The 17,456-nt window shown below is 43.0% G+C and overlaps 1 protein-coding gene across 3 annotated transcripts in view; it reads right to left on the reverse strand.

The window, feature by feature from the left end:
- Positions 1–17,456, reverse strand: part of LOC137524618 (uncharacterized) — a 571,079-nt gene that overhangs the window by 46,265 nt on the left and 507,358 nt on the right. For all 3 annotated transcript variants that reach the window (XM_068244694.1, XM_068244693.1, XM_068244695.1), the window contains exons 65-67: positions 12,899–13,103; positions 9,220–9,407; positions 8,058–8,152 (exon numbers count right to left, since the gene is read on the reverse strand). In XM_068244694.1, the coding sequence (XP_068100795.1) occupies positions 8,058–8,152; positions 9,220–9,407; positions 12,899–13,103 (488 nt within the window). The remainder of the gene's footprint in view (positions 1–8,057; positions 8,153–9,219; positions 9,408–12,898; positions 13,104–17,456) is intronic.

Consider the following 17,456-nt stretch of genomic DNA (forward strand, 5'->3'; position numbering starts at 1 on the left):
GAGCATGTGCAAGCAGTCTAACGCAGCTAAAGCCCAGTATAATGCACAGCATGCTGCACTTTCCCAGAATGTGCAGCGTGACAATGTAACGCAAGGTGGGCACTGTGAACAGCCCATTGATTTTTCATTACTGTGCGCTGGGCTGCGTTACAGGCTGCTCTAACGTGAAAGCAGCCTTAAGAGGGATAAAACAAGCCAGTTTGTTCCGTCCCCCGCCCCCACCCACCCCCCGACCCCCATCACCAAAGTAGATTTTGCTGGCTAGACCGGTCTGTTTTTTTAGCCAGCATGTACCACAGGATCTGTTTTTGATTGCCCCCAATGCAATGCTTCAGTGCTGTTTCCGTTTTGCTGGGCTCTGCTGTCAGGAAAAATTGCTGCAGCACCAAACTTGCGGTCCATTCAGCAGAGTGTGCAGACCGGAACCATTCAAATGGACCAATGTAAACGGATTCATTGGTTAACAATGGATCCGTTCGCATCCATTACGAACCATTCAGCTACAATCTGAGACCAGACTGTTTTTAATTTCCAGTGTGAACCAGCCCTTATCTCGAACTTGGGCTTGAAGTTTGAGGTAGGGCAGAATGTGAAAATGTCCATTCATGTAACACAACCTTCAGTGGGAGTGATTCAACGACAAGTATCACTGGAATGTTTGTAACATTAGCAAGTAGTGAACCTTCACACCCAAATCTGACCTGAGTTAAGCTTGCATCACCACAACTTGATAGCCACTTGTGGCTGTGCCTCCACATCAACAGTTGAACTTCAATTACATAAAATGTAGAAAAGACAGTGTCACGCTTGGAGGTGTATTCTCCACGGTCAGCTCGTGATGCATAAGCTGACGTGAAGGAGGTACACACACCAGCACAAGGAATCAGGATATCCCCAGTTTAGTGGAGGGGAGGACTGACTCCAACAGGAGATTGTGGCGCACAGAGCCGGTGCAGATCTGACAGCCACAAACAATGCTTTAGCTATAACGTCTCAGCGCAAAGTAGCGCTGAGCGCACAAACCAGAACTGAGGAGATCAGGACAGGTAAACAGAATGAACGCTTGCTAAACTAGCCACTACTTAGTGACAGCAAGCGCCCACAATAACACAGACTGGAATGAGGTAGCCAATGCGTTTGCAGCAATGGCGTGCCTCACAAAGACAGGACAGGATAGTCAGAAAATAGCAGGATCAAGATAGATGAACGTAACACAGATAAATATACAATAAGTATGATTTCCTAGCGTATTACAATTACAGCTATCAATGAAACTATTTGTAACGTCTGACTAACATATGTATATATCGGCAATGAACCGATATATGACATAAGCAGGAACTCTGACTAAGACTAGAGTAATACAGGGAACAGGACTCAGAAGGATTCGCTATCTCTTCGCAGAGATGAACGCAATCCACAAACAGGACCAGGAACAGGATAACTAGCTCAGCGTGCTGGAACGCTGACTAACGGAATACAGGATATAAACAGTTCGTGTACGTATATATCAGCGACACTGATGTATCAACGTAACACGAATACAAGGAAAATAATAAACGTGCAAGTATGCGTATATATTGGCGATGAACCAATATATGACACAAGACAAGCAAAGTAACAACTTCTAGAAACAAGAGCAGAACTAGGAGGACTCGCTGACCCCTTCGCAGGAGTCAGCGCAGTCCACACGGACTAGGAACGAGGTGGGGCACGCGCAGAGTAACAGACAGGATCTGAGACTATGGTAGCCCATGAGACATTGCAGGAAGCAGTTCTTTATACTGAGGTCATCCAATGGGAGCAGACCTGCAGATTCCCACACAAGTGAATGGTAATTAATCACAGGCTGATAGCAGGAAAAGGCAGACAATGATATGCAGCCTGCAGGAAAGGGACTGCCCCTCCACTGCAGCAGACAATGTTTGTTTACACAAGAGCATGTTAAACTGTCATTAATTTCAGAGTGACTGCAGATGGAATCAGCAACTAGTTTAAGTGCAAACCAAACTATGCAAGAAAATGCATGTAATGACATCAGAACTGCTTGGGTTACAATACCACTGCAGCCAGCAGTAAACGCTGCAGACATGATCATAACATAACCCCCCCCCCCCTTAAAAGCGGATACCAGACGCTTTTCAAAACTGAAATTCCCGACAAAACAATCTGACTGATAATTCATGATGACCGGGACAGCCCGGCAAGACCAAATTTCAGAATCAGGCCCCACAAGACTGGACCCATCAGAACCAGAACCTACAGAACCATGCCCGTCAGCACTACAAGCCTCAGTGTGATACCCATCAGAACCACGACTTCCAGAAAAAAGCCCCCAGAAACTCTCTGAGCGATACCCACCGCCTTCCCGGGACTGTCCAAAAACGCCAAAGCCTTTGCAATGCCCACCGGAACTGTCCCTACCAACACAAAACCCACTGTTGAACCAGTCCAAGGTACCAGCACAAGTTTCCTCAGAGATCTCCCAGAACACTTGGAAGCTCCAAAGAGATCCCCACAGGTCAGAACGCCCCTTAGGCTCACATGGAGAACCATCAAGAACCCCTATGGAACCCAGGGCAACTCTAGAGTCAGGGTCACAAGGACAAACATCAAGATCAGGGTTTTTAGGGACCAGAACCATCTCCGGGCATGCAGGCCAACCGGCAACATCAGAACATGTCTCCACTAGGGAAGCGTGTGAGCACGCCAACACAGACACACTTGGGCACTCTGGCATACGAAGCACATCTGGGCACACCGGCACAAGAGAGACTTCTGGGCATGTCAAGGAACTGCGAACCTCAAAGTCAGTCAAGGCAGGACCGAAACCAGGACTGGGCAAAAAAAAATCATCATGACTAGACTTCACAGTTACTGGATTCTCACTAAAAAATGCAGGATCAGACTTAGATGTCTCTGATTCCAGCAAGGTTATTAACAAATCATGTTCAGGGGCATTTACAAGACAGGACAAATCTTCTGATGTATGCACCGAACTAGACAGGGTTCCCATAACTTCTTCTGGACTAGACAGAGACTCATCAAATACACTGGATTGGAGCTCATGAAGGGCTGCAAAACAAGTCAGTAGTGCAGCAATCCCCACTGAACTAGGCAAAACTGAGTAACTCACTGGACAGAAAGGGGACACTGGAACTTCTGCCACACCGGCCAGAGAACCAGAATTTTCCAGGATACAGGGCTGGGTTTCAGAAACACTCATTAACCCGGACTGAAATTCTGAGATTTCTATTATTTTTTTCCAGCGAGTCAGAATTATCCATGTTACAGGGCAAGACTTTTAAAACATTCAGAGGACAGGGCTGGAGTTCCTCGGCTGTTACAACACTGGAGAGGGACTCAACAACATTGGTTAAATCAGACTGTGTACAGGGCAAGGTATCTAACACACTTGCTGACGAGGACAATATTTCAATGGCTTCTGCTTCGCTGGGCATAAATTCATCAAGTTTTATTAGAGCAGACTGTAATTCCAAAACAGCTGCTAGACAAGTGAATATTACTGCAACACCAACTGAGGTAAGCAGTGCCTCAGACTCCTCTGCTAGAGGGTTTGAAGTATCCAAAGTACTGGGTGAAGCATAAGACTCTGTGACCACAGCTTCACTGGACAGGATCACTGAATAGTCCATATTGCAGGGCAAAACCATGGAAGCACCTGCTGGACAGCATAATGATTCTGTGACCTGAGTTTCATTGGAGAGATCTACTGCACAATTCATGGTACAGGGCAAGTTCACTGGAACATTTTCTGAACACGGTAATAATTCTGCGATTTCGGATTCACATAGCATACGCTCTGAGTTATTCATGAAACTAGAGTGAGGTGTAGAAACAGGAAGATCAAAACACAATGTTTGCGCATCTGAATCACCATTCAATTGTGAAATTGGAAAATTCAGATGCTGGGGTTCTGAGGTTTCTGGACAGGATTGCTGGGACTCGGAAACTGATGTAGTGCATCTATTGGCATCTGCTGGATCAGACAGGAGTTGAACTTTATTAACACAGGTAATTTCTGCAGAAGTGTTTGCAGAGACAGGCAAGATTTTTCTGGTGTCTGTTTCACTGAACAAAGACTCATGAGTACTGGCTAGGCTGGACTCAGAAGTCAGCAGGACCTCTGGATTCTCTGCTGAGAAATTTGTGCAGGGCAAAGTTAAGAAAGTATCAGTAGCTTTTGTTTTACTGGGAAGTAACACTGAGTTATCCATGGTACAGGGTGGAGTTACAGGAACATTCACAAGACATGGCAGGGACTCAGTAACTGGAGAAGTGGGACAGTCTCCAATTGACAGTGTGTCTTCCCTGGTATCAACTGATTGAATCGCATAAAAATCGTCCAAAATCATTTTCCACACATCGATCAATGGAGCCACAAGGTCATACCCACACACACCAGTTTTTATTAGGTTATAGGCAGACTTAATGCATGCATTCAATACTAATTCACTTTTTGCACTGTAAAATTGACAAAATGAACTTGAATCATTCTTCCATTCATCGACCAGAGCTTCCATCTCTCCTTTCTCAAATGGAGGATTCCAAGCATACTTAACAGGCAGATCACAGTTTGCAAATGTGGTTTTGGCAGAAACATACATTGGATTATTTAACAGGCGATTGGCAGATTTCTTATTCCTAAGGATTTCCAATACCTGTAGCAAGTGTTGGACTGTAGTGTATGCAAATTTTTCTTGCTGCACGAATAGATTGATTTGTTCAATACTCTGTAATATATCCTCATAATCATACTCAGATAATTCTTTTAAACAAAAATCTTTATTTTCCCTAGCCAGTGATGAAAATTCATTAGTAGTTTCATAAGTCCATTTAACTCCCCTGAAAGACAATTGCATTTCATTATCTGTTAATGGCAGAATCTCATTGCAGGTCTGATGTGCAGTCGCTAAACATAACGATTCTGCAGATTGGACACGTTTCTTAGAACGTTTGCGTTTTGCCTTTGACCTTGCTGTTTTTGGTGATTTATTCAAAGCTGCAGGAAAATTATCAGTAACACTTTCTGCTTGCTGCTCATTCTTGCAAGCAATTGAAGGAGCAGCTGATTGGCCTGCTGCCAGGAGTTCATTAAAAGGAAAAGGCAATGGATCTATGCGCAACCAATTGTGAATTACAAAAGCTATAAATTGCAAAGGACTTTGTCTAAACTGAATGTGATCTAAGTTTGCCCTTAAAAAGAGCACAAACGATCCAATCAGACCAGGTAGAAATTGCAGAAGCCCGAAAGTCGGGATTGGCCAGAACTTTAACCAATTCTGATATAAATTTGTCTGTAACTTCAGGACCAAGCTTTTCAATTTTTTTAAAGGAGCAGGACCCCTGACAAACAGTGTCATAATTTCTGGAAATTCCCCCCACAATAGGGATTGGTAATGGGGCTACCATAATGTCACGCTTGGAGGTGTATTCTCCACGGTCAGCTCGTGATGCATAAGCTGACGTGAAGGAGGTACACACACCAGCACAAGGAATCAGGATATCCCCAGTTTAGTGGAGGGGAGGACTGACTCCAACAGGAGATTGTGGCGCACAGAGCCGGTGCAGATCTGACAGCCACAAACAATGCTTTAGCTATAACGTCTCAGCGCAAAGTAGCGCTGAGCGCACAAACCAGAACTGAGGAGATCAGGACAGGTAAACAGAATGAACGCTTGCTAAACTAGCCACTACTTAGTGACAGCAAGCGTCCACAATAACACAGACTGGAATGAGGTAGCCAATGCGTTTGCAGCAATGGCGTGCCTCACAAAGACAGGACAGGATAGTCAGAAAATAGCAGGATCAAGATAGATGAACGTAACACAGATAAATATACAATAAGTATGATTTCCTAGCGTATTACAATTACAGCTATCAATGAAACTATTTGTAACGTCTGACTAACATATGTATATATCGGCAATGAACCGATATATGACATAAGCAGGAACTCTGACTAAGACTAGAGTAATACAGGGAACAGGACTCAGAAGGATTCGCTATCTCTTCGCAGAGATGAACGTAATCCACAAACAGGACCAGGAACAGGATAACTAGCTCAGCGTGCTGGAACGCTGACTAACGGAATACAGGATATAAACAGTTCGTGTACGTATATATCAGCGACACTGATGTATCAACGTAACACGAATACAAGGAAAATAATAAACGTGCAAGTATGCGTATATATTGGTGATGAACCAATATATGACACAAGACAAGCAAAGTAACAACTTCTAGAAACAAGAGCAGAACTAGGAGGACTCGCTGACCCCTTCGCAGGAGTCAGCGCAGTCCACACGGACTAGGAACGAGGTGGGGCACGCGCAGAGTAACAGACAGGATCTGAGACTATGGTAGCCCATGAGACATTGCAGGAAGCAGTTCTTTATACTGAGGTCATCCAATGGGAGCAGACCTGCAGATTCCCACACAAGTGAATGGTAATTAATCACAGGCTGATAGCAGGAAAAGGCAGACAATGATATGCAGCCTGCAGGAAAGGGACTGCCCCTCCACTGCAGCAGACAATGTTTGTTTACACAAGAGCATGTTAAACTGTCATTAATTTCAGAGTGACTGCAGATGGAATCAGCAACTAGTTTAAGTGCAAACCAAACTATGCAAGAAAATGCATGTAATGACATCAGAACTGCTTGGGTTACAATACCACTGCAGCCAGCAGTAAACGCTGCAGACATGATCATAACAGACAGCATGGGCACCAGTGCAAAGGAGCTTTCATTAAATCCAGTTGTAACTTCAGATGTACACAGTAATATACAGATGGTTTGTCAAGATTACATCACCCTTCAGGGTGGTGGTGATAATGATAAGCATCTGTATATTACTGTGTACATTTTAAATAACTGGATTAAATGAAAGCTCATTTGCACTGGTGACCAAGTTGTGATATCACTGGAAAGTGTCTTATGTCCCATTATGATTCTACTGTCCTTTCTCTGAACTTACTTTTTGGCCTCAGTCACTGCTCCTCCAGCCAGTCGACTTGACACACTGGATGGCAGAAAGATGCTGTCCCCCTGCCCCCCCCCCCCCAAGGGATTCAAGTAAATACATAGAAAAAGGATGCAGCCCAGATTACCACACGCTGCTACTTCTGCGCTTCCATCCCTGACTGGTGATGATACTCATGGGGCAGATGCAGAGGCGGGACAAGGTCCTCCAGCACCCAAGGCTGAGACACCAAAGTGCGCCCCTCCATCCCTCCCACCCCAGCCGTCACACACTGATTGCTATTAGACTAAGAGGGCCACAGGGCCCACAACCTCCCCAACACCTTAATATCTAGTTATCTGGCTTGTAGTCACTGCCATGTATCCCCTTTTCTTATTTCTTACTGCTTAAAACACAATTAGGAATGACAGCTGAATGAATTCTGCGCCCCCTCCTACACTGCGCCCTGAGGCTGGAGCCTCTCCAGCCTATGCCTCGGCCCGGCCCTGGGCAGATGTACAAATAAAAGACCTCTGCAGGGATCATTTGAAGAACATAATGGGCCCACTCTACTTCTGGCTGAGGAATATTTTGGAAGTGAATGAAATGTGGGGTGTTTATAAGAAATAGGAAAACCCACATAAATACAGGCTGTGGGTTGGGTTAGTGCTCCAATATGTACATTAGATAAGCAAAGTTCAAACAGTACCAGTTCGAAAAACCCATATGTGCCTTCAGTCCATTCATGCAGCTGCTTAAGACACTGAACTTTAGACCTGAGGAAGCAGGCAGGTCCCGCAAGGTGCGTCATTTTCTTGTGTTCAATAAAATTATTATATCCCACCTAACCTCCCACCTGGGGTGTTTCATTATACACTTTTACCCATTGCATACTACATTGGGGCTCTCCTCCTGATATTTTGTGTAATTAAGAAAAGGAACATTTCTTATAAAGGTCGGATCACTTCACCTGGCCCGGGTGTATTTTGTTTTACAGTGGTCAGATATTTAGTATTAGCCCACTGAAAATGTATAAATATATTTAAAAGGTAAATGTATAGAAATGTGCATACCTGCAGTAATGGAACAGGCCTGTCAGTGGTTTCCGAATCCTACTCACTGCCCGGGAGAGCTTGTTCTCACTCCACTTTAGAAGATGGTGAATTCCCTATGATCAGATGACAACTGATAATAAGATTTGTTTAACACTGTGAGAGTACAAGGATGCTTCTTAATACTTGGTGAACAATGCATGTTCTCCTCAACTTCTCTGCGTAAAGGTAGCCACTAATGATCCGATCTTTTTCATCCAATCTTACCAAATCTATGTAGTATAAAGGTAAATTGAGTAAATATGTTGAATGAATCATTTAGAGAGTCCCTTATATTACATAGAAATGGTAAGATTGGATGAGAGAGGTTGGATCATTAGTGGCCACCATTAGAAACACCACTGTGCTCTACCATAGTGCAGTTTAGTAGTGTTCAATGAACCCCATTGGCAGCTGCTCCTTGGGTTTACATTAATGCAGCCTAAGGTACATGTATGTTGTTAATTCTGTTATGTATGATAATCCTTTAAGTGATGGGCAGAAATGATGGAGCAGCTGAGGGTGGGATTATACAGGGGAGGATGGAATTTGTTTTGGCCTGGTAATGCTGTACTATTCCACATACTAATTTGTCTTTCACATTCTACTACAGAGTATAAATAGGTATAGTTAGGGTGAGTGGATAAGTACAAACATTATAAATGAGTTTTGATTACAACATGTGTATAAGGTTTACACCTCATGAATAGAGCATTGAAATGCCTCTTAGTTATGGTGACAAGGGAGTCCACTTTATTCAGTATAACTGTACTATTTTGTACTTTGGGCATCTCTGCAATAAGTTAAAATCAGTGGCGTAGCTAAGGAGCTGTGGGCCCCAATGTAAGTTTGACATTGGGGCCCCCCAAGCACTCTATACATAACAATTGATACTGCACACAAAACCTGCCAATGGCAACTGCAGTGTCAGAGGTGCAAGAAGGGGATGGGGAACAGCTTGTTAATGATTGCCACTATTCAAAGTATCTATAGAAGTAATTATTATGAGCACAGGACTAATAGAGAGTTAATGCTTTGGTTGAGGAAGGGCCCCTCTGGCCCAAGGGTCCTGATGCGGTCACAACCTCTGCACCCCCTATTGCTACGCCCCTGATTAAAATGTGTAGAAAGCAGCCATGCTCACCATATCTGTTCCAGTCTTCATGCCTTGTAAAATGTGCCTAATGGGTTCCATAAGCCAGTCATCCTTCACAATATTAGGGAGGTAAGAATCGATGTGGTGAAGGCAAGCTTCGGTCTTTTCTTGCCAAACCTTCTCCAGCGGTTCCAAGGTAGCATCATAATATGCATCTTTTAGTGTCGATAAAGGCTCTAAATCGATGAAATAAGAATGGTTTACTTTGTAGTCCTCAGCAAGGCTTGGTGTACAGAGGCGCCAGAGTAGAATAAAAACGTTTAAAAACCGTCTAAAAGAGGGGGATGTTCAGGTAGCCTTACCTCCCTCAAAAATATAAAACTCAATTGAGTCACAATATATCAATACAAAAATATTTTATTGAACTCCACTTAGTGCAACGCGTTTCGCAGGTGTGGTCCTGCTTTATCAGGCAAACAGGAGTATAACTCAATGGGTCTAGATACAGAAGTGAGCGCCTCTGTCTCACAGGTTCTAATACTCCCCACCTGCACTTGAAGTGGTTGCCTATGGGTAACCCATGTTTGTGAGTATATCTAAATATTTTGCTTTTAACCACAACCAACTTAACAATACTACACCATATTGGGCTCTCGATTTCTCTTTGTTCTTCCAAGCATTACTTTGTAGTCCAATTTAGCTATGTGTCCCAATTTTTTTTTTTTTACGAGCTCTTTTAAGGTGGCCATACACCTGTCAATCTTCTACCAGATTGACCATCTGATAGATCCCTCTCTTATTGTATCTAATTAAAGTGGGATCTATTGCTTGCCCACACACTGAAGCCAGAGTTCCAATAGATTTCAGCATGAAATCTATTGGAAAGTGTCCTAGTGTTGCCACCTGCTGCTGTCACGTGGTAAGCACTAGAGGAGGCGAGGACTTGTGCTGGTGTAACAGGTGACTCACTGTGGGCATGGGGGGGGGGACATACACTTAGGGGGACACTAGCTGGAAGTCCATCAGTCTTCAGGGAATGTGAACACCATTAACAATGCGCACCTGATCAAGCCCTTGCTACCAAGATTTTCTAGCACAGTGGCATTAATACAATTCATGGGGCCCCCCAGCAGAACTTTGATGGGCCCCCCAATGTTCTCACCCCTTCCCTTGCCTTCCCTTGGTGCCCTTCATGGCCTGGATGCCCATCACACAAGTGATAAAACAAGTGTGGCCACCATGCTCTTCACACTCATAACAAGTGTAGCCACAAAATCACCTGTTCTGAAGTATAGTCCCCTCCCCTATATCAGAGGAAGGGAATCTTAGTAGTTGGGGCCCCCCAAAACTCTGGGCCCCCCTGTGATTGCAGGGGCTGCTCCCCTCTAGTTACACCCCTGTTCTAGCATGCCAGATCCATCCTTTTGATCAATTTCAACCAGAATGCAATCAAAATAATTGAACAATTGGCCATGTTGCGGCATAGATATGTGCCAGATTCGATCATCATGACTCGAGTAATGTATGGGCACCTTTAGCTCCTAATAAGGCAAACAGAGCATGTCAGAGAAAAAAACTATTCTAAACATATTTGTTAACTAAAATTGCTGCTGTATGACATCAGCAAAGCCTCTGTTGGAGAATGATGCTTTTATGCTAGTACCTAGCATACACCGTACAATTTTCTGGCAGATTCACCTGCCAGATTGATTATTTCCAACATGTCCAATCTGAATTTCGATCGATTTTTTAATCGTTTTTTCGATTGATTTTCGTTCAGTTCTATGAAAATCGATCAAAAAACCTATAGAAAAAAACAATTAAAAAAAGATTGGAAAATCGCAAAAATCGATCGAAATTCAGATCGGACATGTTGGAAATAATCGATCTGGAAAGTAAATCTGCCATAAAATTGTATTGTGTGTACCTAGCATTAGTGATCCAGAATTCCCTGTTCCTCACCTGATGTTTCTTTGCTTTTTACTGAACCTTATTCAAAAGATAATTATGCAAACAAACTCATGCAAGGTACAGCAAATGGCGGTATTGTAGAAATTGTTGAGATCTATAACAACATAAAAGCATTTTTTGGTTTTGAGGCTCTTAGTGCTCCTAGTTGACTGATGCCTTTGACAGCCAATCATTGTGATTGGCTGGGGGGGGGGGGGGGGCTTTTTGATTAAAAAAAAAAAAGGGTAACATTTATTTAAAAAATAAAGATAAATCATTTAATAAAAAAATAAATAAACATCTCTGCACTAATCACACCCAACCCACAGAAGACTCTGTTGGTGGGCAGAAAGGGGGGGGGGGGGGGAAATAATTTGTGTGCTGAGTTGTATGGCCCTGCAGCAAGGCCTTAAAACTGCAGTGGCCTAAATAACAAAAAATAGCCTGGTCACTAGGGGAGTGTAAGCCTACAGTCCTTAACCTCTGGCCGACTGCTCCACACCAATTGGCATGAGCAGTGTGGCAGCCCCAGGACCACTCCACGCCGATTGGCATGAATGGCTTCCGATGGGGTTTGCAGGAGATCGCACGGCTGTGACACGGCTGTCCCCCTGGGGGACACAGGAGCGATCCGCTGTGATAGGCTGAAGCCTATCACAGCCGATCACTGTGATAGGGAGAGATGTTAAATTCTAAAAAAAATAAGGAAATTTAATAAAAAAATAATAAAATAAATATTAAAAAATAAACAGTCCTGGGGCGATCTGACCCCACCAACAAAAAGCTCTGTTGGTGGGGAGAGAAGTGTGTGAGTGTGTGTGTGTGTGTGTGTGTGTGTGTGTGTGTGTGTGTGTGTGTGTGTGTGTGTGTGTGTAGGGGGGGAATCACTTGTAAGCTGAATTGTATGGCCCTGCAGCAAGGCCTTAAAGCTGCAGTGGCCCAATTTGTGAGAAAAGGCCTGGTAACTAGGGGGGTTTACACCGCAGTCCTTAAGTGGTTAAAAAGAATACGAATCATACAATGATTCCAACATATAAACAAAAGAACCAGAAAAAGCAGCAGTGTACATCAGAAAAAGACAGTAACCTGACTTCCTCCAAGCATACATGCAAAATAGACATAATCCACGATGTCATATTACAAAAAGAAATGTAAGCAAATACATGTACCCAATCCACTCAAACAGAACCACCGAACAGGTTATCCAGCATTAGTTCCAAATCCAGAAGTCCAGGGGTACCCAATCACCCATCCCAAATCTTATCAAACTTATATGAGTATATATAGTATACATGAGTATATAACGGTTTTTCAAGTTTCAGATAATCTGAGCGATCCATGTGTCATCCGAAGGTGGTACTGGGTTGTTCCACTGCATAAGGATAAGCTTCCTTGCCTGAAAGAGCAACCTGTGTAAAGAAATTTGTGTGTGTTCTGGAAGAACCACATCTTTAAACAATCAAAGTACACAAAACTGAAATTATCTAAGGACATGTTGTCCCCCCAGTTTTAATAGGACTGACTGCTCTACCTTCACCGTAGCTACCTTACTTAGAAAGCTTGTTTTCCCATGATGGTTTTAATATAACTGCAGAAAGTCAAGTGCATCTGCCAGCTTCTGGAAACATCGGTTATTTTCTTCGTATTGGTTAGGTATGACACATACTGTATATTAAGCAAACAGGGGTTGAACAAGTAAAGATTATCAGGAAGAGGTGCAAGGGTGATTTACATTCCTAACATATAGTACAGAATACAAGAGGAGGAGAAATCTTACTTTGTAGTTCTGTTTGCATTTGTTGAACCAAAATATTAAACTTGTCCAGATACAAAGGGAGATCGTGACGTAGCATTTGCCTTAGACCACTCTGTTTCCATGTCTGATGAATCGCTTTGGGTCCTTCCTGTAACATCTCTGCCACAACTTGGGATAGTGACAAAGGCCACCCAACTGCTTCATGAAGAAACTGATATTCCTGCACCTGCAAGACATCCAGATACCAGTATTGTGATACTACATTTTACTCATAGATGAATGAGCAGCAAAGATTCACTCACCAGGCTGAGAAGAATCTGAAATTACCTTTATCATTTTGTATTTGAGACTCATTGTCCTGTTTAGAACCAAACACTCACTTCTCTTGAGTTGGCAAGGGTGTTGGCTAGGAAATACAGCGGTTCAGCCCTATGAACAGTATGCCATATGTGATGGCCCTACACTGGCAGTCATGATACATGAATCTTTTCCTGTCCTGTAATATTAGGATAGGAATATTTGGAGCTGTATGGCAGTTTCATTAAAAAAGTTTAGACTTTTTTTTGGTGAGCCCTTTCAGATTCCATGTACAGGTAGTGCCCTACTTACTAATTTTCAGGAGACAGAAACAAAGTGTCAGCATGGCCGGATTTTAGCCAAGGCCACGCTCAAGCGTTTTGAGTCTGAAGGGAGAAGAGCGGAATATAAATGTTAATTTTCTTGTCTTGTCACTAGCTGTGCTTGGAGGAGCTTGCAATGCATTTTCTGCAGTCATGTCAATAGGTGTCTTCAGATGATCTTACAGTCTAATCCAGCCTTTTTCAACTGGGATTCCACCAGTACACTTCAGGGGTTTCCGTGGCATTTTGCCACTTCTGTGGGACAAAATAGTCCTGCTTTCCCATTTTCGTAGGACAAAATATTCCCATTGATGCAGGCTGTGGATTGAGCTAACCGCCGCAGAACATCTCTAATTATCGCAGCAGGCAGGACAGCAGGAAACTATGTCAAGGGTAAAAAAGGCAACTAAGCAGCTGAGGCAGACTGGCTATATTTTGTCAGAGAAGCACCCAATGAGCTACTTTAAAAAAATATACGAATACATTTTTGGGGCTCTTCATTTTACAGCTCTGGCTTGAGGGAAACACAATAAAGGCAATTTGGTTTTAGAAAAAAAACTAGCTTGCTTCACGACGCCAGCAATATTTTGTCAGAGAAGAACACACCAGTGTACTTGTAAAGATAATTTTTTGGTCTTGTTTAATCTCCCTAGCTAGTAGTGGCTATATTTCTTCAAAGAAGTAAACCGTGTCTGTAGGCTGCTTGCTAAACATCATTTTGGGAGCTTTCTTTACTCCCCTGGTTGATATATGATCATAATATCCTGCAAGAAACTTATGTTAAAGTATGGTAAACTTTTTTTTTTTTTTTTTTTGGTAGGCCCGGGGTTGTGGTGATGGTGGAAGGGGGATTGAGTTTTTGATGTGGGGATAATGTTAATCTGAAGTCTGAATCTGAAGAAAACAAATGACAGACACAGACCATTAGTGCTGCAACCAAACCATGACAGCAGCAGCTCTAGTTTGGCCCAGTGCACACCAACAACCTCTAGCAGATCCGCAAAACGCTAGAGGTTTTTGAAGCAGATTTCAGAACGATTCTAGGCATGTTTAGAGACGTTTTCTAAACATGCCTAGCGTTTTTTGGAGCGTTTTTGTGGAGCAGATGTCAAATATTGTTACAGTACAGCTGTTACTGAACAGCTTCTGTAACAAAAACGCCTGGAAAACCGCCTCAGAAATCTAAAAAATGCTGCAGCCCCCGAGTTTGCGTTTGCGGAAAAAGTGAACCGCTCTGATGTGCACCATCCCATTCACTTTCATTAGCCAAGCGGTTTTCCCCCGCAAGTGTTTTAAAAAACGCTCCAGAACCGCTTTGGTGTGCACCAGCCCTTTAAGAGTATTTGTGTAATCAATCAAGTTTAGGGTTGGGGGAATAGGAAACCTCCAACCTCGTTAGTAGAAGATACGTTTGTTTATCCCCACATCCTATATACTGTATACTGTACATATATATTGTATAATTGATGAGACGCTTAGTATTTTTCATGGGGATCATGTACTTTTATAGAAACAGGATTATGGTTTAGTAGGTACAAGTCAGGTCATTTGGTTATGATTATTAAAATATTAAGTTTAGTCAAAAAAAACAATACACAAACATCATAAAATTGATAAAACAATACACTTTGCCATCAACAATAGTAATTTTTGCTTAAATAGCATACATCTTTTTTTAAATTTCTGCCAACAAGTAAGGTGCAGAAAGAGAGAAACAGGTAGGACCCCCTTTTTTAATTGCTTCTGCTAGCAACTGCTTCAGCTACTCCTAATTGGGGGATATAACCATAGTATTAGTCAAATATCACAGTAGTTATACTTTTTCAGCTGAGTTAAGGGCAAAACTCAATGGGTTTTGTGAACCTGACACAGGTCCTGTTCACTTCTTCAGGAGTAAATTCCCAGCTTAAAGAACTCATAGCTAAAGCTTTTTTCAAAAATGTATAAATATTTAACATAATACTAAGATAAATCCATGTCAGCTGCACAAAAACCACACAGCTGACATCATATCCTCTGGACATCATATAAGGATGCCATTTAAAGCAGGGACATCTGTTGCAATGAGACTGTATGCAAGTGTTTCATTTGCTGACGGTTGATTTGGCTATAGAGATTTTGGGTGCTTTCCATAAAGACACAGTTATGCTGTGCTTCAGTTTGCTCAGCAGGAAGTCTGTACCAAGGGAAATGCAGAATATTTGCCTAGAGCTCAATTGATCCCTGCCCATTGCCCATTGCTAGAGCCATGTATTCAAAGAAAATATCAACGCAATTGTAGACTTTTGCACACCACAACCCTTTCTGGTTTCCAATGCCTGCTGGATATCCTATGTTGTATAGTAATGATTTGTCTTAGCTTCCCAGCCGAACGTTCCAGTCATTCATTTCTAGTAAAACCTCCTCTTCTGAGCATACATAAAGCAGATTTCTAGAAAGTCATGTAGTAATTCTTAGAAAATAGAAAGGTGACTAAACAAAGAACTTATCAATTCCTGGAAGCCACAAGTTAAAATACTTGATTGACCCACTCATGCCTGCAGATGAAATGCAATCTAATAAGCACAATTTCTTCCATTTCAGTTATTCCTCAAAAGAGAAACAGGAAAAAGTGCCCACTGTATGCAATGCTAATAAGAAATAAATCTGTATTTTAGCAATAATACATTATAAATATAAAAAGTTAGGTCTTCCTACGATAAAATTAAGCGCTGTTTAAAAAGACTTTCCCATATAAGGTGCCTCTGTAGGCAAATAGCAAGAACTACTTAGATAAGTTTGAGCAGGGCTTCTGTCATGTGAGCATTTTGTCACAGGTCACGAAAGGTGCAGCCAACATTCTAACATGGATTTTCCATGTTTATATAACTCTTCACCTCTACTTTGTAAATTTATTTTATACAGATATTGGTCTTGTGGTCATTATTAATATAAAGGACAACTGTAGTGAGAAGAATATGGAGGGTGCTATTTTTATTTCCTGTTAAATAATACCAGTTGCCCTGATGATTTGGTGCCCTTGCTCCTTTGGTGCCCTAGGCCATGGTCTAGGTTGGCCGAAATCGGGCCCTGCTTGTTCTGGGTCTCTGACTAAAAGAATTAGAAGCAGAGGATCAGCAGGATAGCCAGGCAACTGGTATTGCCTATGAGGAAATACATATGGCAGCCTCCATATCCTTCTTGCCTCAATTGTCCTTTAAAAGTAATTTTTGGTTTGCATTCAGTGACTCCAGTGGTATCATCCATGATCTGCACTAAGAATCCGGGGCGCCTGGGGCAGTATGGCTGTCATGCCGCTACAATAACATTACATTTTTAATTTCCCTTCTCCTTGCCCATAACGGAGCTGACAGCTCTGCTTGCAGGCACCTGTTTCCTCGCTGCGGGCCGGCTCTGCCCCCGGCTAATAGGAAAGGAGCAACCCTTCCTAAGCAACCACATAACATACAATGTACTGCTCGTGGCTCTGTAACTCCACCCCCCACCAGAGGGTTGGGTCATTACACCACTGTGGGACACAGAGACACACACTATGTGCCCACTGGTCAGCCTGCCTCACCTCCAGACCCTTTTAGCACCGCCCCTCGCAGGCACTTGGCATGAGTTCTCTGCTTCCCTCTGCCAGCCCCGCAATTCACAGTATAGCGGGCAGCTAGAGGAGAGCCAAGAGGATTCTTGCATCACCAGCTGCATCAACCGCCCCGCCCCAGATGTATTTAGCTCCACCCCCTCTGTCTTCACCACAATTTACTGCACATCGGGCAGCTGGGGGAGAGGATCCATGCTGGCCACCTACATGAAACTAAGCTCCGCCTCCCGCACATCATAGAAGAGAGCAGAGCGGGACAATTCAAAATAGAGTAACCCTCAGTCACATCTCTCCATCCTTCCCAATCTGCAGAATTCTAGCAGTCCCTTTCCCTCTGCACCAAAATAACAGCCTCAGCCAATTCTCACAC

Source organism: Hyperolius riggenbachi, chromosome 7, assembly GCF_040937935.1.
Source record: "Hyperolius riggenbachi isolate aHypRig1 chromosome 7, aHypRig1.pri, whole genome shotgun sequence".
NCBI classification, from domain to species: Eukaryota; Metazoa; Chordata; class Amphibia; order Anura; family Hyperoliidae; genus Hyperolius; species Hyperolius riggenbachi.